Raw genomic sequence first — 25,947 nt, forward strand, 5'->3', positions numbered from 1 at the left:
AAACTGTTCAGTTGAAAACTCCAAACTTTAAAAACAAAAACAGCAGCATGAAGTGCTACTTCATGATTGTTTAATAATTTAACAAATGTGCAAACCACCTGACCTTTTCAAGAAAGAATGAGGAGAGCCACCTCACTAGAAATATTAGTCAGAGGAGCTTCCTTTACTTTCCACTAGGACACGTGTAGTTTATTTAGCTGACAGGAGCAGATACTGGAACACTGCTTTTGAAATATGAGGGGTTTTGAAATACAAAAATGTCTCCGGCTGTTTTAGTGACTAGCACTCAAAGGGACAGGTTGGGCCTCCCGCATGGATCAGAAGGTTTTATTAGTGCCTATAAGGAATGAGTGGGAGGACCAACCCAACATAGATGATGTAATTCCCATCTACTGGAAATGAACACATCACAGGTAGGACCAACAATCCTTTTCCATGCTCATGTACAGTAGAGTCTCACTTATCCAAGACTCGCTTATCCAACGTTCTGGATTATCCAACGCATTTTTGTAGTCAATGTTTTCAATACATCGTGATATTTTGGTGCTAAATTAGTAAATACAATAAATACAACATAACATTACTGCGTATTGAACTACTTTTTCTGTCAAATTTGTTGTATAACATGATGTTTTGGTGCTTAATTTGTAAAATCATAATTTAATTTGATGTTTAATAGGCTTTTCCTTAATCCCTCCTTATTATCCAACATATTCACTTATCCAACGTTCTGCCGGCCCATTTATGTTGGATAAGTGAGACTCTACTGTATTTAAAAAAGACTGGTTCTTTTAGGTTCTCCCATGACTGACTAAGCTTTTGCCTTTTGCCACTCAGGGAAGGAGATACAAGCAGTCCCCAAGTTACAAACAAGATAGGTTCTTGTTCCTAAGTTGAATTTGTATTTGAGTCAGAACAGGTACATTTTTCAAATGTAACTCCAGCCTGCCTATATATATATATATATATATATATATATATATATATATATACACACACACACACACACACACACACACACACATACAGTAGAGTCTCACTTATCCAACGTTCTGGATTATCCAACTCATTTTTGTAGTCAATGTTTTCAATACATCATGATATTTTGGTGCTAAATTCGTAAATACAGTAATTACTACATAGCATTACTGCGTGTTGAACTACTTTTTCTGTCAAATTTGTTGTATAACATGATGTTTTGGTGCTTAATTTGTAAAATCATAACCTAATTTGATGTTTAATAGGCTTTTCTTTAATGCCTCCTTATTATCCAACATATTCACTTATCCAACATTCTGCCGGCCCGTTTATGTTGGATAAGTGAGACTCTACTGTGTATATATATATATATATATAGAGAGAGAGAGAGAGAGAGAGAGAGAGAGAGAGAGCGAGAGAGAGAGAGCAAGCTTTGGATACCATAGTGGGGGTTCATTTTGCTGTGTGTGCCCCTGTTCAGAAGATTTCACATCACTTTCTGTCCCTGTCATAATTGAAAAATGTGGCTTGTTGTGGAAACAAGGATTAATGAGAGAGCTTCAGTTGAGACACCTTTTCCCCGTGATAACTCTTTCAGGAGCGAATTTCTCTTCTGAGGGATAGTTTTCTCTCACTTCCTGTTGTCTCATCCCCATTCTTAACTATGAATAATTTGTAAGTTGAATGTTTGTAACTCAAGGATTGCCTCTTGTTCCTTTTTTAAAATAAGAGTTAAGATACGTTACTCACACTGACCCATGGATTAGTTGACACAGGTTTTTTGGGGTTGATTTATGACTGAAATTTCTGGACTTATACATTCAGGATAGCTAGCTTACAGGGGAGTGAATAGTATTTGCAACATCTCACAGAAGCAAATTACACTGCTGAATGGATAGGTGGAGAACATTCAAGGCAAATTTATGAGTTCATTACTAAACAGAAAACACTACATTGAGATCTAGAAGTTGTAAGTTAACAAGTTTAAATAAATTAGATACCTCTAGTGAGATATGTGAGGATTATCAAAATAGATGTACGTTTAAAAAGTAATGCAGAATATGGAAGTGACTAACCTGTGGCTGGTATGACTAGAATTTTTTTCTTTTTGCTTTGAAATTAGTTTTTACAGACATTTAATGCATGTACAGTAGAGTCTCGCTTATCCAAGCTAAACGGGCCAGCAGAACCTTGGATAAGCAAATATCTTGGATAATAAGGAGGGATTAAGGAAAAGCCTATTAAACATCAAATTAGGTTATGATTTTACAAATTAAGCACCAAAACATCATGTTATACAACAAATTTGACAGAAAAGGTAGTTCAATACGCAGTAATGTTATGTTGTAATTACTGCATTTACGAATTTAGCACCAAAATATCACAATATATTGAAAACATTGACTACAAAAATGCCTTGGATAATCCAGAACCTTGGATAAGCGAGTCTTGGATAAGTGAGATTCTACTGTAACTGCTAGGAATTATTTACATTTTGTAGCATTCTCTTAAAAGGTGTTTTTTAAAAACTCAAATTATTTTTTAAATTTCTGGTTTGCTTTTAAGATAGAACTTTGCAGCTTCTGTACAAACTAAATGCTCCTGTCACTATGCCACATCACTCCTCCCCAGTGCCTTTTATTCAGACTTGATTGATTGTGCCACTGGAGATTAAACAGTGAAATTTGTGTCTCGCAGATACAAGTTTTCCCCAGAAGTAAGAGATTCTCTGGGATGAAACAATTTCACTTCTTTGTTTAGCATGCTGTTTTCTGCATTGAAACTGTAGTCGAAGGTGACCCCCACCCCAAATAAAAGATAGTTTATAATCAGGTAATGTATAGTTTTCCCAAGGACACCAGGCTGGATAATAAGCGTTAAATCTTGGACAATTTGCGAAAGGGACCAACGACCACTACAAGGAACGCTTCCCATGTTAAATCTGTATATATTTGACCAAGGGTTATATTCTATATTTTACATTTCATATATTTTACTTGGGTTTGGTAGCTTGAGTAGACAGATTACTGTTGAGTATCTTATTTTCTTGCATTATGCCTTTCAATTCTTCATCCCAGTCTCAAGCATCTGAAATACTTCCAACACTGCTCAATGCACCTTGTGCCAGCTGGCACACCCTTTGGCAGTGAGACCTTGTTAAAGATATCAAAGCTGACAGATTCTTGAGTAGCAATCTAATATAGGCTTTCATTTGTGTGTGTTCTTGTCTTGAGGAACATGCGACAAACAGGGTCTTATTTAAGACCTTTACTGAGACAGGACACTGCTTGCTTTCCTTTTCTGCTTTTCAATCCCTCTCGTTTGCCTTAAATGCTTGTTTCTGACCAATCTATCGCAGTGCAAAAGAAAAATTTCTGCAGGATCGAAATCAAAGATTTGCATTTGTTTACACAGTGGCCAGCCAGTTGCCCATGTGAAGCCCACTAGTAGAAAACAAGTGCAGTAGCTTCTTTTGCTAGGAAGAAATCCCATTCTTTTCCCATTTCCCATAAATACCAATGCTTTCTACAATATCTTTCTAATTCAGCTTCACTATCATTTGTTGGATAGCTTTGATTCAAAGTCCTTATGAGTGTTGCACAGTGGCTCACACACATTACTTCCATTGAGGCCCTATTTTTATTTTTCATTGAAGTTATCCCTGTAAGGTAAGGAGGCCCTGTTATTGCAGAGCTGAAGAGAATAGTAAGTTGGTGAAGATTTTTATACAGTTGGTTTAACTTAATTTATGTAGTAGACACAGGTGCATAAGGAATTGATTTTTCTCCTGTTTGTTTGGCAACCAAATACAAAGCCCTTATGACTTAATCTCACTAGAGTTTGGATCCACTTTAAATCCACTTTAGGGAGAGGCCTTTAAACAGCTCAGCCAGACAGGTCCTGCACTTCACCAAATGACAAACCCAAGAATTCTGCGGGAGGAAGAAATGGGATTTAAAGTGGATCCATGCTCTGGTGTGATGAGGCAGTTAGTACCAATAAAGTGAGAGTAATAAATACTAGATATGCTACTGATATTTTAATATCTAAAGAGAAAATGCTTCAGGTTGTGTGTATCTGGAAACTTTGATCCGTAATACCAGGCAGTCTGGGAGAAGATGTATATCTGTTGTGGAAATGCATTATATAGAATGCTCAGCTGGCATTGCATTCTTAGGGAGCTGCGGGAGCGTAATGGGTTAAACCCTTGTGCCAGCTGAACTGCTGTCCTGAAGACCTGAAGGTCAGAGGTTTGAATTTGTGAGATGGGATGAGCTTCTGTCTGTCAGCCCCAGCTTACCATGCGAAGCCTCCCACAGGATAGTAGCACATTCGGGCATCCTCTGGACAACGTCTTTGTAGACGGCCAATTCTCTCACACCAGAAACGACTTGCAGTATATTCTCAATTCATTTCTGACACAATTCAAAAATTATATTCCTTAGACAAGGAAATTCTGTGACAAATGATATAAATCATGGGTCTGTAAACTAAGGCCGAATGCAGCCCTCCAAAGTCAATTATCCATCCGCCGTCCTAAGTTTTAGGCTTAGGGTCGCCACTGTATATACATCTTGGGTATGATAATTTTTGACAGTGTATATATATCGCATCTGAAAACACCCACTTCTCCTTCCATACAAACATCTCCCAGCTGCAATGCCTGGGAGCAGTTCATGCTTTAATCTGTTTACAAGTCAGTTTAAAATTGTTATGCGGCATCCTGCCATGTTAAACTGGAGAAAGTCGATGTGGCTGTAAAAGGATTTATTTCTTGATAAGAGCTGGTTTCCACTCCCCCCAACAACTCTTCCTTGGTTCTCTGTGGCCTCATTATGTTTCCTTTTTCTGTGGTTTTTGGCACCTTATCTGTTTTTCTTCCGTCTCAGCTAAGCTTTTGTGTGTTTCGCATCTTTGATTCCAAACCCCAGTCATAAACTTTGGCGCTGAAGTTATTTGGCATTTCTAAAGATATTGATGTATATTTCTTTCCTTACATTACTCTTGATGCTTTTTTTCCAAAGTACATTCCATTGTGTTATATATACAGTTAAATAAAATTGTGGTGAAATTAATCTCATAATAGGATTGAATGTTTGAGCATGGTGGGATTAATGAAATCATGCATTTCTCAGAATGAAAAACCTAAGTGATCTTGGCAGTTTTTCTGAAATCATGAACAGAGAAAAGAAGTATTGAGAGATGCTGAGTGATGAAATTCCACTGTTCCTTGTTTCCTCTTGTCTTGATTCCAGGCCATAGCAGACTGTGCTGCGGAATTAAATAGCTGCATGTTGGTATTGTGAATTGGATTATACTTCTGATGATTAAATAGCATAAAATCACTTTGAGAAATCTGATACTTTGCTTCAAGAAGGCTCTGTTAATTTTACCTGCTTGGATTATCAACAGACCTTTCAAAATGTGATACAAGAGTCACTAATTCACTTGCTCCAAATATATCTCGTTTTTTGGCAAAGGCAAGATTTTAGCTAAGTTCTGTCTTTTTCTACATATGTACTAAAAACAAGTTAAGGTGCTGAGTTATGAAAACCAAAAAAGAGCTGCTGAGAAACAAGAATCTGGCATGTGTATGCTTAGGATAGCCAAAAGCTCTACAAAAATAGAAAAACCTTAACGGGGGAAAAACCAAGGCAGGGGGGGAAGCAGCTCATTGAGCCCTGGAAACCTCAGTTGCTGCAGAATGCTAAATGGCTGTTACAGGGATTGAGAGGACAGAAAAAAAGGTTGAAGGGTGGTTTTAATTCAAAAGGTTCTTAATTTATTTTTCTTCTTTCTTGATTGCAGATTGCCAAGTGAAGGGGACCATCATGTGACCAGCAGGCCAACACATTGAGACACCTCTTCAATTGGTAGAGAGCCATTGCATTCTTACCACAATGCCTGATATTCGCTTCTGAATCCAAGGAATTCGTAATTGTACATGAACCACTTCTATCCTAGGACTCTTCTGAGCCAGTGGAGAAACAGAAGAGAGGGACAGCCTTCAGAGGAGCAATGGGACTTGAATACCATGGTCACTTGAGATAAATGGCAGATCACTGGGTGTCTAGTCCTGTAGCTGCTTGCTTAACCTTCATCCCTCTCTGCAGCCCACATTTCTTCTCTGTGACCTGCCACTGGCTCTTCCAGTGGTGGCGGTGGAGACACCGAAGGCAGCTTGGTTGGTGCCAAGCTTAAGGAAGTGATAAGCAACCCACCTCACCATGAGTCAGTTGTGGAAAGTAGTGAGGCATGTGCGACAGCTGGAGCTCCACAGATTGATTCTTCTGCTCATTGCCTTCAGCCTGATCTCCATGTGCTTCCTAGCTTACTATGTCACTAACAGCCCTAAAATCAAGGAACCGCCCCCATTGCCCTTCAGTGATTGCAGCAACCAGCACAGGGTCCTCATTCAGCCCCAAGCAAGCTGGAGGCTTACCAAATCGGTGGATAATTCACGCACAGACCCTGTGGTACTAGTCTTTGTGGAAAGTATCTACTCTCAGCTGGGACAGGAGATTGTGGCTATCTTGGAATCTAGCCGATTTAAATATAGAACAGAGATTGCCCCTGGAAAAGGGGACATGCCCACTCTAACAGACAAGGACCATGGCCGCTATGCTCTTATTATCTATGAGAACATCCTTAAATATGTGAATCTGGATACCTGGAATAGGGATCTGTTGGACAAATACTGTGTGGAGTATGGTGTAGGGATCATTGGTTTCTTCAAGGCAAATGAAAACAGCTTGCTTAGTGCTCAGCTCAAGGGCTTTCCCCTCTTTCTACATTCCAACCTGGGGTTGCGAGACTATCATATCAACCCCAACGCACCACTGCTGTATGTGACCCAAGCTAATGAAGTTGAACAAGGTCCTCTCCCTGGTGATGACTGGACAGTGTTCCAGTCAAATCACACGACGTATGAGCCTGTGTTGATGGCCAGCACCAAATCATCAGAGTCAATCCCTCACCTGACCACCCACAGGGCTCTGCATGCTACAGTGGTGCAAGACTTGGGTCTGCATGATGGTATTCAGCGAGTCCTTTTTGGTAATAACCTCAATTTCTGGCTGCACAAGCTCATATTTGTGGATGCTATTGCTTACCTGACTGGCAAACGTCTTTGTCTCACCCTTGACCGCTACATCCTTGTGGACATCGATGATATCTTTGTGGGCAAAGAAGGCACACGCATGAAGGTGTCGGATGTGGAGGTAAAGTTGGACAAATTGAGTGGATGGGTGGAAATGTAATAGAAACATAAGTTCAAAAGGTCAGGAAGCAAAATACTGGTTCTGTGAACATTATTTAGCAGTTTTAGCAGTTTCTCTCAATTTAATATATGGGCAGATGAAGGGACACATTTTGTTGTTGCAAACCATAGATTCTTTGTAATATGACATTTTTCTCCCAAAATCTTTAGGAACATAATTAAGAGAAATAAAAGATCAGGTATCCTCCCTTTTTAAACACAGCCTACTCTAGTGTTTTGAAATTGAGACGATATTAAGATGATCTGTTAGGCATCACAGCACTTTGCTTTTCTCTGTTGATTATAGCCAAATATTCAGTGCAGTTGGCATAAAATTCTCATCATTATGTTTGATATATTAAAAATTTAGCTTATTTGCAATATAATTACATTTTTCCATTTTGTTACAAATGGAGCTGCAAGTTTCAGAACAGTAAGGGACATATGAACTATAATAATTGTTTTGGTTTTGCCAGTTTGAGGAGAAGGCATCTCTCCCTAATAAAACAGAAGAAACCATCAATAGTAGAAAATCAGAAATTGGTTTCCACTAGTGCTCCAGTGGGTCTTATAGACATAGTGCGCTAATTCTCATAAAATTAACTCAGAGAAGGTAGCTAAGACAGGGGATTGTAATAATCTGATATTATGCATACTCTTACAGAAAAGTTTTCTTCTTACATATTTTTGTGGGGACACTCAATATATGAACATTTCGTCTTCGAATATTTTATTAAGCGGTCAGAAATAAAATATTCCATAATTTTTCCCAATCTTTCTCGGAGAAAAGGCAATGGGAAAAAAAAAACAAGGTCTTTCTTTTTTATTCTTTTCTTTTGAGTGGGGGGGGGGGGGATTTTTCTGTGCTTACCCCCCACCCCAGACCTTCACATCTCTATTTATGATCAGATACGTAGTCTAGGTTGGAAAACTTAGCAATAATTTTGTTTTGTCCTAAGAAATGGCAGGCAAGTTATGTTTCTTCCCTTACTTTCATATCCTTAAGTTATTGTAGCCTGCTAAGGTTCTTTGTTAAAGGCTGAAAACCATAGGATACTTTTGTATGTATATTTAGTGTATATATCCAGCCCTCTAGCCAAAAAGAGCACCTTACAAATAGTTAATTGGACAGCTGCCTGCCCCTAGGCTTACAATCTAAAAGAAAGAAAACACAAGGTAAAATGATGGCAGTGAGGGAGGGGATTAAATCCAACAGATGCAGACTGCTGCTCTGTTCCTCGGTGCTCAGAGCAGTAGAGGTTCCTATGGTATGAGGTATGTGATAGGTTGCCTTAGGGTCGCCATAAGTAAGATAATGGCACACAGCAACAATTTCTGATTGGATTGAGTTCAATTTGTTTATTGTTGAACAAAGGTCTGGATTGAGTGGATGTTTGTTTGCTTGCTCCTTTGGGTTCTGTTGTTCAGCCTGATATCAATACCAGAAAAGATTCAACTTCTTTATTAATAATGACTTGGATAATGGACTAGAGGGCATGCTTCTCAAATGTGCAGATGTCACCCAACTGAGAAGGATACCTAACACTCCAGAAGACAGGATCAAGATCCAAAATGACCTTAACAGATTAGAAAGCTATGCCAAAACTAGTAAAATTAATTTCAACAGGGAGAAATGTTATATCCTACATTTAGGCCAGGGGTCCCCAAACTTTTTAAACAGGGGGCCAGTTCACGGTCCCTCCTACTGTTGTAGGGCTGGATTATAGTTGGAAAAAAAAAACCCTATAAACAAATTCCTATGTACACTGCACATCTCTTATTTTGAAGTAAAAAAAAGCCAAACAGGAAAAATACAGCCTCTATGTTAATCATAATCATAATAAAAATAATAAAGAGGGTTGGAAGATACCCCTTAGGCAAGGGGTCTCCAAACTAAGGCCCGGGGGCCGGATGCGGCCCTCTAGAGTCATTTACCTGGCCCCCGCCCTCAGTTTTATAATATAATATACAGTAGAGTCTCACTTATCCAACATAAACGGGCCGGCAGAATGTTGGATAAGCGGATATGTTGGATAATAAGGAGGGATTAAGGGAAAGCCTACTAAACATCAAATTAGGTTATGATTTTACAAATTAAGCACCAAAACATCATGTTTTACAACAAATTTGACAGAAAAAGTAGTTCAATACAAAATAATGCTATGTAGTAATTTATTAGTATTTACTAATTTAGCACCAAAATATCATGATATATTGAAAACATCAACTACAAAAATGTGTTGGATAATCTAGAACGTTGGATAAGTGAGTGTTGGATAAGTGAGACTCTACTGTATTGTATATACATATAATATTGATATTAATATTATAATGTAATACAATATAACACTAATAATAATACCATATAATAATATTAATTATATATTCTATATTACATATAATATTACTAATATTACAGTATAGTGGTATAGTTCAATATAGTAATATATAATGCTGATATTGTGCTATGCTAATAATATAATATATTGTATGTACATATAATTTGTAAGCCACTCTGAGTCCCCTTTGGGGTGAGAAGGATGTGATACAAATGTAGTAAATAAATGCAGTAAATAAATACATAATAATAAATAAATAAATTTTAGACTTAGGCTCGCCCAAAGTCTGAAATGACTTGAAGGCACACAACAACAACAACAACAATCCTAATTAACTTGACTATCTCATTGGCCAGAAGCAGGACCACACTTCCCATTGAAATCCTGATCAATGTATGTTGGTTAAAATGGTTTTTATTTTTAAATATTGTATTGTTCTTTAATTGTTATTTCATTGTTCTTGTTGTTGCTGTTGTTGTTGTTGTTTTTTTGCACGACAAATAAGACATGTGCAGTGTGCATCGGAATTTGTTTGTATTTTTTTTTTCTAATGATAATCCGGCCCCTCAACAGTCTGAAGGATTGTGGACTGGCCCTCGACTTAAAAAGTTTGAGGACCCCTGCCTTAGGCCATTGAGTCCAACCCTCTTCTGCCTTTGTGCACAAAAAGCACAAGCAAAGCACCCCTGACAGATGGCCACCCAGCCTCAATGTTGTTGTTGTTGTTGTTGTTGATGATGATGATGATGATGATAATAATGCATCACACAGCCCTAAACGCTTGGGAACTTGTGATTTGTGATACAAAATCCAGCATATATATCTTGTTTGCTGTGTTATACTGTGTCTTTGTGTCAATAACAATAATAATAATAAAGAGGATTGGAAAAGACCCCTTGGGCCATTTAGTCCAGCCCCCTTCTGCCTTTGTGCATCAAAAGCACTAGCAAAGCACCCCCTTGATAACTAATTAATTAATTATTAAATAATAATTAAAATACCATTATATACAAGCAAAGCTCTGGAAGGCGCGCACCAGTCAAGGGAGGAGGCGGGGGCCGGATAAATGGCTTCGATGGGCCATATGTGGCCCCCGGGCCTTAGTTTGGGGACCCCTGATTTAGGCAATAAAAATGAAATGCATGAATATAGGATGGGTGACACAAGGCTTAAAAACAGTATGCATGAAAGGGATTTAGGAGTCTTAATAGACCACAAGCTGAACAGTGTGATGCATTAGCTTTAAGAGCCAATGCAATTCTAGGCTTCATCAATAAGAGTATAGTGTCTATATAGGGGAAAATAATCGTTCCCCTTTATTCTGCCTTGGTCAGACCTCACCTGGAATACTGTGTGCAGTTCTCGGTCAGCATCACAATTCAAGAACGACTTCCAGAGAAGAGAGACCAAAATGATCAAAGGTCTGGAAGCCAAGCTTTATGAGAAGCAGCTTAGGGAGCTGGATATGTTTAGCCTAGAAAAGAGAAGGTTGAGAGTGGATATGATAGCCATGTTTCAATAAGTATGAAATAAGGTCTCTTTGCGGAGAGGACAAGCTTGTTTTCTGTGGGTTTTAGAGATCAAGACGCCGAGTAATGGATTCAAATTGCAGGGAAAGAAATTCCACCTAAAAATATTAGGAAGAACTTCCTAATGATAAGAGCTATTTGGCAGTGGAATGTGCTGCCTCAAAGTGTAGTGGAATCTTTTTCTGTGGAGGGTTTTAAGCATCTATCGAGAGTGCTTTGACTGGGTGTTCCTGTATGGCATGGGGTTGGCTGGATGGACTTCCAGCTCTATGATTCTATTAAACCCAAGGTAGCAACAAACCCATATCAGAGAAAATTGTCACCCTCTTTTAGTAGGAGGCAATAGCTTTTGAAAAATCACTCCCATTTACATGGATTTCTCAGCACAAGTGAACCCAGAATGGGGCCAGACAAACAGCTTCAAAAATAAAATGATGCCTGGCAATTGCTGACTCCTGCCTTTTCTAGAACGAAGATATAAAAGCTTTCCTTGCAACTGTACAAAATAAACTGAGACCAGATCAGTGTAAAATACATTTTGTTGAGCAGTTTAGCAGAATGAAATGGAGCAATAATCTGAGATCAGTAAAAAGAATTTCAGGCAAAGCAGATAAAACCAGATTTATCTGTTGGAAAGAAGCTCTCTGAAGTTAATGAGTTTTAGTATTTTAAACAAAGACAAGAAATTATTTCATGGGTTTGTTGTTGACTATTCAGAAGAAGTAGTCAAAATTTCCTCATGACCAAACAGCTGGTTTGATTTGCTGACATTTAACCTAAATGGGATTTAGGAGCATTACGTCAATGCTGAAGACAGCTCTTCCTGTCTTGTTTTCTAAAAAGGCTCCAGATCGTGTGCAATTGGAGAAAATTGTTTCCAAAGAAATCTTCCTTTACTTCCTTTGATTACAATTTATTTTTCTTTTACAGTCTCTTGTTGAGGATGTTTTTACATGAAAAGTTTTAGAAAGAAAGTTGGGATTCTCAGAAACCAGCAGAACTTAGAATAGATACAATTTTGTAATGAGGCATTCTCTGTAAAATCTGAAACATCTGTTCATATTTTTTTAAGTAATTGGTTATGCCACTTTTGTTTGACTTGGAGTCTGGTAGTATATTCACATTTCCTATATTTGTACTAGACATTAATATCAAAAGAAATCAGTATGCTCAGGAATCCATTCTTCTTTAATGTTGGTGTTGAAAACACTGGACCTTGTTTCCAAATGGAATGTTTTCCTATGTGTTGGTAGTTGTTGAGGAAAGTTACACTAAGCAGATGGTCTGAAAACATGCCCAGTTCTGAGGGATAAAGTGATATATATCGTTTTTATTTCAAAAATATGAAGTATAGGCATTCTTTAATTAATAAAACCTCTGACAAAGAAGCTGCTTTTTACAAAGCCTTTTTATGTCTGTCCTGTACTATCTAGCCTGGAAGGCTTTTAGAGGCATCAGCTAAAAACCAGTGAAGGAGGGCTGGAAAAACACAGATTTTCGATGTCAGATTACTCCATCATATCTGCAGTAAACAATGCAATTAAACTTGCATTGGCAAAGTGGGATTTTATTCTAGCCAATCTGATTGTAATTGTGTGCTGCCTACATCAGAAAGGTAAACAGCAGGTTGCTTCAAAATGCACAAAAAGCAAAAAAGAAAGACGAGATAAGCTTATCATACCAGCTGCCCTCGATATAGAATCATAGAATCATAGAATAGTAGAGTTGAAAGAGACCTCATGGGCCATGTTTAAAAAGGAAAGGAAAAAAAAGAACGCAGATCTGTAAAATTGACACCAAAATGGAAATTACAAGAAAGGTTTTGGGTTTGTTTGTTTTTTTGTGTCAGGAGCATCTTGAGAAACTGCAAGTTGCTTCTGGTGTGAGAGAATTGGCCGCCCAGGGGACAACCGGATGTTTTACCATCCTGTGGGAGGCTTTTCTCATGTTCCCACATGAGAAACTGGAGCTGATAGACCGGCACAAGAGTTTAACCCATTGTGCCACTGCGGGCTCCTACAAGAAAGATGGAGGCTGGGGAAAAAAAGAAATGACCCTGAATGCATTTTAGAAGAAGCTTTCAAGTTGCCTCTAGAAGGTTGAACATATTTTTCTTTACTTATGCAAGGCTTATGAATTAGGTGTTTCATTTCACATATGCATATTATTACTTTTGCATAATAAGCTTTCTGAAGCATCTTGAACTGCTCTTCATTTCTTGTGTGTAGGAACCGGTCTCTGTTCTTTCCATGTTATTTTTGACTCTGATATCAAAATTTCTGTAAAGGAACTAACATCCAGGAACACATTTATTTATTTATTTATTTATTTATTTACAGCATTTATATTCCGCCCTTCTCACCCCGAAGGGGACTCAGGGCGGATCACATTACACATATAGGCAAACATTCAATGCCTTTTAACATAGAACAAAGACAGACAAACATAGGCTCCGAGCTGGCCTCAAACTCATGACCTCCTGGTCAGAGTGACTCATTGCAGTGATTCATTGCAGTTGCTCTCCAGCCTGCGCCACAGCCCGAGTAACATTTACTTTGTTAACTGAGATATACCTCTAGTATCAAACACAACAGCTATTATAACTAGAAGGACTATGGAAGATTACAAATACGTTGTGTGGTTTTTCATCTAATAGTGGTAGTTCATGGTAACCAGTGTTGAAAATAGAAGTATTAAGCAACGTTTGGTTAAAGAAGGCACATATTATATAACTTGTGCAAATGAAATTTTCTTGTACTGGTAGTTAAAAAGTAAATGTGAAAAACCGTACTAGTCAAACTACAGCATTAATTATGTTGATTTGTTTCCAGTATTGTGCAGTACAATATTCTGCCTCTTTTTTTCTTTATAACAATAATGATCAAGCTGGCTATTACTTTAAGGTTTCAGCTCAAAAGCGTTTTAGATCAGCTAAGAGCTGGCGGGTATGCTTTGATCCGGAGGTTTATGGAGTGGGCTAGTTCTTGATGGTGGTACTGTCAAGATTCAGGGTTGCTAAGGATTTACCAGTGGGTAGAAATGTTGTCATAGTAATCCCAGCTAGGCTTTAAAACCTCCCTTAGCATACAAGAGTATACGCCTCCTAGATTCGTCTTTCACCCCACCCTTCACACACAACTTCCAGAGCAGTGGGAGTCTTTCTACTCAGGAGCAAACTCAGGCGGTGAGTGCAGACGAGGATTGTGGGCAAAAATCAGTCCAGTGAGAAACAAGACAAAAGATGTATTGCCGAAGGCTTCCACAGCCAGAGTCATTGGAATGTTGTGTGGTTTCCATGTTGTATGGCCATGTTCTAGCATCATTTTTTCCTGACTTTTTGCCTGCATTTGTGGCTGGCATCTTCAGAGGATCCTCTGAAGGTAGGCTGTGTTTCAGAGGAAGGAACCGGCAAAACCACTTCTGAAAATCCTTGCCTAAGAAAGCCTTGTTAAATTCATAGGGCCACCGTGTGTACACAAACACACACAAGTGGTTTATTGTATTTATTTCTCGTGTCAGAAGCAAATTGGGAATACAGTTATAATGTATAAAGAAATCACAAAGAAAATTTAAAACTTGACATTATACTAAATTTCCTTTTACCAGAAGCTGGCTACTCGGAGTACCTCTGGTGTCGCTGTAAGAAAGTCCTCTATTTTGCCTGTGACAGGGTTCAGACCACATTGTAGTAACTGATCTGTGGTTTGCTCTTCTCCACACTTGATGTCGTGGACTCAACTTTGTAGCCCCATTTCTTAAGGTTAGCTCTGCATCTCGTGGTGCCAAAACACAGTCTATTCAGCACCTTCCAAATTGTCCAGCCTTTTGAGTGCTCAGGGGGAGTTTCTCATCTAATATCAGCCACTGATTGAGGTTCCAATTTTAGCCTGCCATTTTTGGACTCTCGCTTGCTGAGGTGTTCTTGCGAGTATCTCCTATAGATCCTAGGAAGCTATTTCTTGATTTAAGGTGTTGGCTTGCTGGCTGATATTTGAACAGAGGATGGGACAGAGATGTCAATGCCTTGCAGATAATTTCTCCAGTGATGTAGAGCATAGGCATCCTGTGATAATGTGGCATGTCTCCTTAAGAGACACATCCACTGTTTTAACATGGTGAAATGTATTCCACACTGGGCATGCATATTCAGCAGCAGAGTAGCAAAGCGCAAGGGCAGACGTCTTCACTGTGTCTGGTTGTGATCCCCAGATTGTGCCAGTAGCTTTCATATGATTATATTTCTAATACTCACTTTTTGCTTGATAGTTAAGCAGTGCTTCTTATGTTAAACATTGATGGAGCAAGCATGTTCCCTGAGGCAGGCCATTCTTCTGTTTTCACCATCTGCTTCTCAGCAGCCAACAATGAAAGGACCAAGGCAGTGACATCTTCGGCTCATCCCCCTGTTCGGATATCAGCCAGCATGCCAACGTCTTAAATCAAGAAATAGTTTTCTAAGATCTACAGAGTTACTCGCAGGAACACCTCAGCAAGCGAGAGTCCAAATGTGGCAGGCTAAAACCTGGAATCTCAAGCCATGGCTGATACCGAATGAGGGACTCCCTCCCGAGTACAGAAGACTGGGCGGTTTGGAAGGCCGCCCAGTCTGCGCTCTGGCACCACAAGATGCAGAGCCAGCCTTAACAAATAGGGCCACAAAGTGGAGTCCATGACATGCAAGCAAACCACAGACCACCTATCATGATGCAGGCTGAGCCCTGCCACATGCACAATGGAGGACCTTCTGATAGCAACACCAGAGGCACTCCAAGTGGCCAGCTACTGGTCAAAGGGCATTTAGTATAATGCCAAGTTTTTAACTTTGTTTGTGTTTTTGAATAAATTACATCTGTACCTTCGTTTCGTTTCTGACATGATAAATAAATAGTTTCTTATAAGTCAGAGCACGGTCCAGAGTAACTCCCAGATACTTTAGTATGCTGCAATGCTCCAGTGGGATTCCTTCCCAGGTGATCCTCAGAGCTCACAATACTTGTATTTTCTTAAGATGAAAAGCACACGTCTGCACTTTAGATGGATTAGGAATCAGCTGCTTTCCCCTGTAATAGGCAGTAAGTGCACCTAAAGCTTTGGAGAGTTTCTGTTCAACCATTTCAAAGCAGCCCTGCTTGTGCTGCAGATAGATAAATTAGTTGATCTATCTGCAGCTAGGGATATGACAAGTTTGGACAATACTTCCAGTGAAGACTCAGGCCAATTTAAAGGTGCCTCCTTGGTTTCTCTTAGTGGGGTGGATTTATGTCGTTTTGGAGTTCTCTTGCGGTCAACTTGATGCAATCGCTAGGGAAAGCACCTCTTTCTAATGCTGCCATCTAGGGCTTTGCTCAGAACATTCATGGTAAGTCGGTGAGTAAAATATGAGATTGTGATTCTGGACTCACCCTCCTTCCCCTCCCCTTTTCATTCTTTTGTAGGCTCTGCTGAACACTCAGAACAAATTGAGGACTTTAGTCCCCAATTTCACTTTCAACCTGGGATTCTCTGGGAAATTCTACCACACTGGTAAGATTAGTTTATTCATTCACCTGCCTTGTATATTCCTTACAGCCAAATTTTAAAATAAGACGATATTTGTGTGGTTAGCAGTTTTTTTAAAGGATTTTTTTTAAAAGCAGATTGGGAGGGGATCTGGTTTGGAATGCTTCAGTGAGGGGTGGGATTGAGATGCTCGGTGCTGCAGTTCTAGGCAGTTTACAAGGAATCCTTTGCTTTTGGGTGTATATGGTCTGCTGCAGGATATTGGCCCAAATGGTGTTTTGACCATTCTTGAATGTTTACAGTACACTGGTACCATGGGGAACGTTTCTTCTAAGTAAAACCACAGTTTAGAGGGATTTCACTGTACATCTTGGAGGGACCCAGAATTATAGCTCTTTTTTCCTTCCCACCATCATACTATGGAACCAATCTGAATGAGCCTCCTTTCCAAGGCAACACCCATGGGCTGAATCCGGCCTACCATGTCATTTTATGTGGCCCACGTGACTTTCAATGCCAGGTCAACATAGTTACAGAGCTTTATGGTTGCCCTTTGAAGGCAACTATAAAGTTGATGAAAATTATATTGACACCCCTGCCCTAGTAGCTATTTAAATTTTACATCAAAGCTGCTGAGTTTAAATTTTGAATTACAACGTCTAACCCAGAGGTCCCCAAACTAAGGCCCAGGGGCTGGATGCGGCCCTCCAAGGTCATTTACCTGGCCCCCGCCCTCAGTTTTATAATATAATATATTGTATATACATATAATATTGATATTAATATTATAATGTAATACAATATAACACTAATAATAATACCATATAATAATATTAATTATATGTTCTATATTACATATAATATTACTAATAATATTACAGTATAGTGGTATAGTTCAATATAGTAATATATAATGCTAATATTGTGCTATGCTAATAATATAATATATTGTATGTACATATAATTTGTAAGCCACTCTGAGTCCCCTTTGGGGTCAGAAGGGTGTGATACAAATGTAGTAAATAAATGCAGTAAATAAATAAATAACAAATAAATTTTAGACTTAGGCTCGCCCATAGTCTGAAATGATTTGAAGGCACACAACAACAGCAACTATCTTAATTAACTTGACTATCTCATTGGCCAGAAGCAGGACCACACTTCCCATTGAAATCCTGATCAATGTATGTCGGTTAAAATTGTTTTTATTTTTAAATATTGTATTGTTCTTTCATTTTTCTTGTTGTTGTTGTTGTTGTTTTTTCACTACAAATAAGACATGTGCAGTGTGCATTGGAATTTGTTTGTATTTTTTTTCAAATGATAATCCAGCCCCTCAACAGTCTGAAGGATTGTGGACTGGCCCTCGGCTTAAAAAGTTTGAGGACCCCTGGTCTGACCCATAGCTTACACTTCAAGTATCTGGTTCTTCTTTGACTGATGACTGAACATCTATTCCTTTTTCTCCCTTCTCCTCATCCACCTTGACTCCTGTTCCTCCAGGTATCGATGAAGAAGATGAAGGAGATGACATGCTGCTGAAGCACAAGAAGGAGTTCTGGTGGTTTCCTCACATGTGGAGTCACATGCAGCCACATCTTTTTCACAATGTTACTGTTTTGGCCGAGCAAATGAAACTCAACAAGCAGTTTGCTTTGGTAAATTTTGGAAATAGAAACCTCCCAAGCCTTTCACTATTAATTTGTTAATGTATATATTTGCTAAACTGTATTCTTTATGTATGTTGATTGGCCAGTTTGACTGTACCTCTTTGGTGTAGAAGAGACTATAGACATGTGATTGTACTGTTCAGACTCAGGACTCCATTTTGTATTCAGTCTGCTCTACACCTCAGTGGAGGTGGATGTCTGTCTGCTTTACACCTCAGTGGAGGTGAATATACTTCCCTTTTACATCAGACCACAGTGGAGGTGAATGCATGTATGTGCTGTTTGGACTTCAATATAGATGTATGCTTATGGACTCCAATGAGTACAAGTATACTTAAAAACTATGGACTATTGATTAAGAATGATACCCTGTGTATTCAACACACAGAAGCTACATCCTATCTATAACTAAACTTCAGTAAGAAATGTGCCTGTATGGTGAATTAATACAAGATGTTTATGAGTAAACAAGATATGTTATTTTTCAAAGAAGACTTTGTTTTTTTATCCCTGAGTGCATACTTTAAAGGGTTTTTAAAGGGAGTGTATATGTTTTGGGCAATTACAACTGGAATTACTATTACAACTGCAATTTTAATTTTAAAGAAACAACCATCCTCTACTAGCCAAATATATTTTTGTAGTGGCATGTCTTTGTCCTTGGCAGTTCAAAGATATGGCTCTTCAGTTTAACAGCTGAGTTTCCTGTGTGCCATTACGTGAATGCTTGTGAATATCACTTGTTCAAAGAGTTGACTTCTAACAAGGTCATGCTTTTCTTGATTAGTGGTTTTCAAATCTCCACATATTCATGGAGATTCACATTTGCCAAATGGATATGTGCCCAGAGACTGGGTACAGTTATTTTCCAATAGTAAAGAGGAAACTCACTGGGAATGTTTCAGTCAATAAGTTTGATCCTTGAATCTTGGTGAATTATAAGGCCTTCTTAATGGTATTGTGCCAATAAAGCTTCTTTGTCTAATCAACTGGAGGTGATTTATACTCTCCATAAGCAATTGGCTTTTAACAAATCTAGTCGAAATGCACTGTGGCATAAACACCGATCCTTCCTTTCAACATAGTTCCTTGTGTTGTCCCTTTAAATGTGTGCCTTGACCTAGAGCCCCTTGTCCTAACCCGTCTTTTTTTTTTGTTCAGCCACTGTTAACAATGAATTGAATATATATCTGAAGCATTTGTGTTCTCTTTCCAGGAGCACGGGATCCCCACAGACATGGGCTATGCAGTTGCTCCCCATCACTCAGGTGTTTACCCTGTTCATGCACAACTCTATGAGGCATGGAAAACTGTCTGGGGCATTCAGGTGACCAGCACAGAAGAATATCCCCACCTTCGTCCTGCCCGGTACCGACGGGGATTTATCCACAATGGGATCATGGTGAGATAATGAAGTGCCTATTGATTTTCTATAGAGAAGGGAAATCCTAAATAGATTGGGAGGAATGACAACCCAGCAATAATATTTCTTGGTGGAATAATATTGAAAAAGGGAAGTTGATGGAAAGGAAACAAAAAGAGAGTATGGCTGAATGAATAGAATCATCAACAAGGAAAAACATTTTGTTGCACTAAAGCATTTTGTGGCATATCCCATTTGTTTTATGTTAATGCTTACTATTTATGTGTCAGTTGTTAACATTTACAAATAAATAAATATGAGGTGCATGTGTATGTGGGCATATTCATTGCCAGCCTCCCCCTGTGTAGTGCTTTGGAAGACAATTCTCTGACTCATTGTCGCAGATGTTTTCAGACCAGGAGCCACTTAAAGCCTTTGGAACTGGTGTCACTTTCAGTTCTGCCTTGACTTGACCCACTTTTTATGATTCTCAGCAAGAACCTGCAATGGTCTCTAATCTTCCTCCTCCTTCTGACTCATCCAGGTGTTGCCTCGACAGACTTGTGGTCTTTTCACTCACACCATCTTCTATAATGAATATCCTGGTGGCTCGAAGGAGCTGGACAAAAGCATTCGCGGTGGTGAACTCTTCCTGACAGTACTCCTAAACCCAGTAAGTGCTGCAGTATTGGTTCCCTCAGTGCTTCATGTTGTGATGAGTTGGGGAAAAAGATTTTTGCTTAGTATCAGCCTTCAGCACTCCCCGTCCCCCTTCCTCATTGGAGATATCGAAGCTATGTTGACTGCCCTATAGGATTAATGATTGGATCCTGAGCAGATCCCATGTGTTGTAGTTGACGGTTAGATCTTTCTGGACAGGAAAGTCTCCCTTTTCCAGTTGATCCTTCCTTAAGCAGCAAGACCTTTCTTAGCTCTTGAAACTTCCTTCATCTTTATGTATTCTTTGAGACTAAAGCCCCATCTGCACTGACTATTTAATGCAGTTCTAAGTTAACTTCAAATTCTGGCAATCAGGCAAAAAAAACTCCCACAAAAGTGTATGAAAGAAATTTCTTAATATGTATCAGTGATCTGTGGTTTGTGTAATCACGATCCAGCCTTAAAATGTTTTTGGAATTTCCCGTGTAATCATCTGCACAGCAAAACCCCTTTTTTCAATACTAGTTTGAAATTGCATTAAATGGTCAGTGTAGATGGGGGCTGATTAATGCTTTGATTCTACCTCCTGATTCTACCTTCCTCTGTGGTTGTGTTTTCTGTTTAGCAACTTCTCTGTTTGTCCTTGACCCCTTAAGAATGCCAAAGTGGCATCATTCAAAATGTAGTTCTCTATAATATTGCAGATACAGTAGAGTCTCACTTATCCAAGCCTCGCTTATCCAAGTTTCTGGATTATCCAAGCCATTTTTGTAGTCAATGTTTCCAATATATCGTGATATTTTGGTGCTAAATTCATAAATACAGTAATTACAACATAACATTACTGTATATTGAACTGCTTTTTCTGTCAAACTTGTTGTAAAACATGATGTTTTGGTGCTTAATTTGTAAAATCATAACCCCTCCTTATTATCCAAGATATTCGCTTATCCAAGTTTCTGCTGGCCTGTTTAGCTTGGATAAGTGAGACTCTACTGTACATATAAACCACATATTGATAAATAATTGTTCAAACAATAAGTATGTAAACCAATTAATCTTAAAATATTCCAATATAAGCCAAAATGTTCAGTATATGATCTGAAATTCATTAAGAGAGTTATCTGGAGTTACATATTTGTTACTAGATCATGTTGACTAGTTTAGAGGCCTCTGCTGTTAACCCTTCCTATTGTGGGCAGGCACTCACATAGATTTAGCTAGTGTAGAAGTCAACTGTTTCCTAGCATATCATTTACTGTATTGTAAAAATGGAGTCTGCCCAATGTTGAAAAGAGCATAAAGCAGACAGAAGAACCAGAGTAGCATGAGTTTGCTGGAACTTATAAGTGCCGCTTTCTCTTCCTACTTTGTAGATCAGTATCTTCATGACACACTTATCCAATTATGGGAATGACCGTCTGGGACTTTACACTTTTGAAAGCCTGGTCAAGTTTGTGCAATGCTGGACCAACCTTCGTCTTCAAACGCTTCCACCCATCCAGTTGGCTAAAAAGTATTTTGAAATATTTTCGGAGGAGAAGGATCCTCTCTGGCAGGTGAGAAGGAAAATTGATTGATTGATCGGTTGGTTGGTTGTGTAACATAAACTCCAGAATAAGATGGCCATGCAAAAACAGTCTTAAAATAATAATAAAAAGCACATTATGATCTATAGTAAAGTATACAAGAAGACTACATGATCATCGGAATATTGGAGCTCTATAACAGGTTGTTGTGACCGTATTTTTGGCTTTCATCCTGCTGAGATTAAAGAGCTTGCTATCTGTTCAATATGTTATTTCCACACTGTTAGGAAGCTTCCTGTCAACAAAGTGTAGAATAGCTATGAATATGGAAAATAAGGTTGGGGCAATGGCATGTTCCTGTTTGACATCTGATCAAACTTTGAATGTGTCAGAGGTCTTTCCTAGTTTGAATAATGCCATGTAACTCATTTAGAAGAAGACCTACGAGTCATTTTAAACACATTTTCAGAAGCATATGAAAAGCTTGGCTTCTGACTTAACATCAAGAGAACCAAAGTGTTTTACCAGCAGGCACAAACCAATCCCTCTGCAATGCCAGAATAAAGCTGAAAGATGTAATGCTTGAAAATGTTGACCATTTCCGCTACATTGAGCGCCACTTCTCCACAAAAGTCAACATTGATACCAAAATACAACACTGTCTGATTTCTGAGTGTAGCATTTTTTCAAATGAAGCAGTGTCTGAGGATCGGGACATTTATAGGGATCCCAGGATGCTTGTTTATAAAACTATTGTCCTTCCAACTCTGTTGAGCACCTGCAAAACAAGGACCATGTACAAACATCACTGCTCAACTTTTGGAACAATTCCATCAGCATTGCTTTCAAAAATCTTACAAATCTCTCGAGAAGACAGGCAGACAAATGTTAGAGTTCTGGAAGCATCAAAGACCACCAGTATTAGAACAATGATCCTCCGTCATCAACTTTGTGGACTGCACCAGAACGTTGGAAGGCATCTACATACACTCTCAAGTGAAATGGGAGATACATTAACAGAATCAGGTTCTCTTTTGTGCCCTGAGCTTTGTTCAGAAAGGTCCTAGACTCTCCCCTTTCCATTGTCATTTCTGTCATCCTGTACTTAAGGAGAGGGAGTCTATCAAGGGGAGAACAACTTTTATCGGTCAAGACTGTCTACATGATTTCAGACACTAATTTTTTAAGCAGTCTTCTGGGTAAAAAGATTAGGAGAACTGATAAGAGGAGGACATCCCAGCTTTCTCACTGGGACAGTCTTTGTCTCAGCACTGCATTGCTGTCCTTCTGCCCCTATTCCCCAGGGCACCTCAGGCAGCTATACATTGAAGTTGCTTCACGTTGTCTTCCCTGAACAATAGATAGAACCAGTCTTCATTCTGCAGCAAGAACACAAACAAAAGAGAGACGAAAATAACATTTGTTTTGGTCTTAAACAGAGGCTGGACGGCCATCTGTCAGGGATGCTGTAGCTGCACAGTTCTTGGATTGAGCAGATGGCTGCATTAGATGGCTTCCAAGATGCATTCCTGCCTATGAACTCTCTTAATTCTGAAGCCAGAAAAAGGAGGATAAAAAGAGAGTCTGTTGGTATAAGTTTTCATTCTCCAGCCTCCCCACGGATTACAGTAAATAATATTTCATGTGGGATGATGGCACAGAGAAGTTTGCTTGCACTCTCTGACATCATTCAGAAGCTTTCCTGATCTTTTTTCTCCTGAAATGGTTTTTAACTATATACATCCTTTGCATTTCTGTTGATTTGGGACACCTTGGTTGTTCTGTTCTGAGAAAAGTAAGCATTATTTTCTTTATGACCCAGTAATAGTGCCCTTGTGAGTGGATTTAGCATTAATGAATCTTGCTTGAAATAGGGAATCCTTGATTATTGTACGTTAAAGACGTTAAACTTGTTTTGTATTTCATGCTATATTTTCATGACATTGGTTAAAGGTTGTTTTCAGATACTGCAGCCAACTTCTAAATACAGGTCTGTTATTATTAAACTGTTGAATTAATGCAATTTAAAAACCTATTAACATTTTTTCTATTTAAACATCTTTGGATATTTAAATTTCTCATTAAGTTTTTTAAAACACAAAAATACAAGTTGTTTCAAAAAGATGGACCTGATTTGAAATAGGTATATCTTTGAGCACCTTGTTGTGGAAACAAGGATTGGTGATGCAACTTCAGTGGAGACTCCTTTTCCCCATGATAACTCTTTCAGAAGTGAATATCTCTTCCAAGGGGTAGATTCCTCTCACTTCCTGTTGTCTCAGCACCATTTGTAACTATGAGCCACTTGTAAGTCGAATGTTTGTAACTCGAGGACTGTCTATATACTGCTTTCAGACTGGGTCCATCGTATTGAAACATGCTGTACTTTAGCAGCCTGCTCCAGTGCTCAAAGCTCCAGGAGAATATCCTTAACAAATCCCAAGGAAAGTGTTTATGATCTTGCCTGATCTCACGCTTGGTTTATTATTTGATGTAGAATCCTTGTGATGACAAACGGCATAAAGACATCTGGTCCAAAGAGAAAACATGTGACCGGCTTCCCAAGTTCCTTATTGTTGGTCCTCAAAAGACTGGTAATGTTGCCTACTATATACATTTCACACAGATCCTCTTGTTTTTATAGTGGAATGTGGATGAACATTTAGGGATTTCATTCTTCATTAACATAGCATTCTTTAAGAGTTTAGCTTAATTCAAGAGGAACTAAATACCTGGGATCCTCCAAGTATTTGGGACTATAAGTGCCATTGCTCTTGTTCAATGTGGATAAATAGGATTGTGGGAGTTGTAGTCAGAAATACTTTAAGAGTAAATGGTTGCTTATTCCTGGAAAAATCCTTCTGGAAAGGGGCAGTTGGAGCAGGAATAGCCAATTTCAAATAGATTCAGATAGTGAAACTAGTCCTGAGATGAACTTTTCAGTGGATAAAGGTGAGAAGGAAGTATTGATGCTCATAGAAGTTTGATTATCACGAATTTTAAAGCATTATATTACTGACCTCTGAAGCATAACTACTCAAAGGTTCCATATTTCCCATAAATATGGATTTTCCATATTAAAAAAAAGTCAAGCGTCACAGTTTAGCTCATGTCTTGCCCAATCTATTGAGCATTGCCAGGCTGTCTGATACATTGCACTTGTCCTGGGACCTTGCCTTCCTACATGTTGAACATAAATGCAGAGGCAGATTTGGCCCACATCAAACATTTATATGCACCAAGAAACGCTGTTGGCAGTAGAACCCCATTGTTATCCTGATGAACCCTTTTTGGTGTTTTGACTTGGCTGCAGGCACGACAGCTGTACACTTCTTTTTGTCCATGCACCCAGCTGTTACAAGTAACTTCCCAAGTCCTACCACCTATGAGGAAATCCAGTTCTTTAATGGACCCAACTATCACAAAGGGATTGATTGGTAAGTTCAAGACCTTTGTACTCCCTGAGTGTTGGGACTCCCTGATTTATGATGTGCTGTGCCATATAGAACATTTCTAATTTTAGCTAACCAGACATTCTGGACACTCTTCAGAAGGTTTTGAGTAAGAGGTGCAACCTCTTACTCAAATATACTTTGTTTTCATTCTTCATGCCAAGTTGCACTATCTTTAGAGTTTAGTCTGTTGCTCCATTAATCCAATTAAGAGATTGTAAACAAAGAGATTATAGGGTTGTTGTATGTTTTCTGGGCTGTATGGCCATGTTCCAGAAGTATTCTCTCCCAACGTTTTGCCCACATCTATGGCAGACATCCTCAGAGGTTGCGAAGTAACCTCACAACCTCTGAGGATGCCTGCCATAGATGTGGGCGAAACATCAGGAGAGAATGCTTCTGGAACATGGCCATACAGCCCAGAAAACACACAACAACCCTGTGATTCCGGCCATGAAAGCCTTCAACAACACAAAGAAATTATACTTTACAGTAAAAAGACTTGTTTGTTTGTTTGTTTTGTGATGGACACATTTTGATGAACTGCATTTAGGCAGCCTGGTTAAATCAATCTGCAATCACCATGACATTTAGCTTCCTGCCAGCAGTAAAGTAGGTTGTACTTGTCTAGTTGTGCTTCCCCATGAGGTAAACCCTTACATTGGCACG

The 25,947-nt window shown here is 38.9% G+C and overlaps 1 protein-coding gene across 6 annotated transcripts in view; it reads left to right on the forward strand.

Moving 5' to 3' along the window:
• The window catches only part of ndst2 (N-deacetylase and N-sulfotransferase 2), a 94,438-nt gene that overhangs the window by 63,363 nt on the left and 5,128 nt on the right, over window positions 1-25,947 (forward strand). For all 6 annotated transcript variants that reach the window (XM_062977453.1, XM_016994936.2, XM_016994939.2 and 3 more), the window contains 8 exons: window positions 5,788-7,199; window positions 16,541-16,628; window positions 18,108-18,262; window positions 19,491-19,676; window positions 20,182-20,310; window positions 21,674-21,856; window positions 24,324-24,420; window positions 25,140-25,263. In XM_062977453.1, coding sequence (XP_062833523.1) covers window positions 6,207-7,199; window positions 16,541-16,628; window positions 18,108-18,262; window positions 19,491-19,676; window positions 20,182-20,310; window positions 21,674-21,856; window positions 24,324-24,420; window positions 25,140-25,263 — 1,955 coding nt within the window. In that variant the 5' untranslated portion in view covers window positions 5,788-6,206. The remainder of the gene's footprint in view (window positions 1-5,787; window positions 7,200-16,540; window positions 16,629-18,107; window positions 18,263-19,490; window positions 19,677-20,181; window positions 20,311-21,673; window positions 21,857-24,323; window positions 24,421-25,139; window positions 25,264-25,947) is intronic.

Source organism: Anolis carolinensis, chromosome 3 (genome assembly GCF_035594765.1).
Source record: "Anolis carolinensis isolate JA03-04 chromosome 3, rAnoCar3.1.pri, whole genome shotgun sequence".
Lineage (NCBI taxonomy): Eukaryota > Metazoa > Chordata > Lepidosauria > Squamata > Dactyloidae > Anolis > Anolis carolinensis.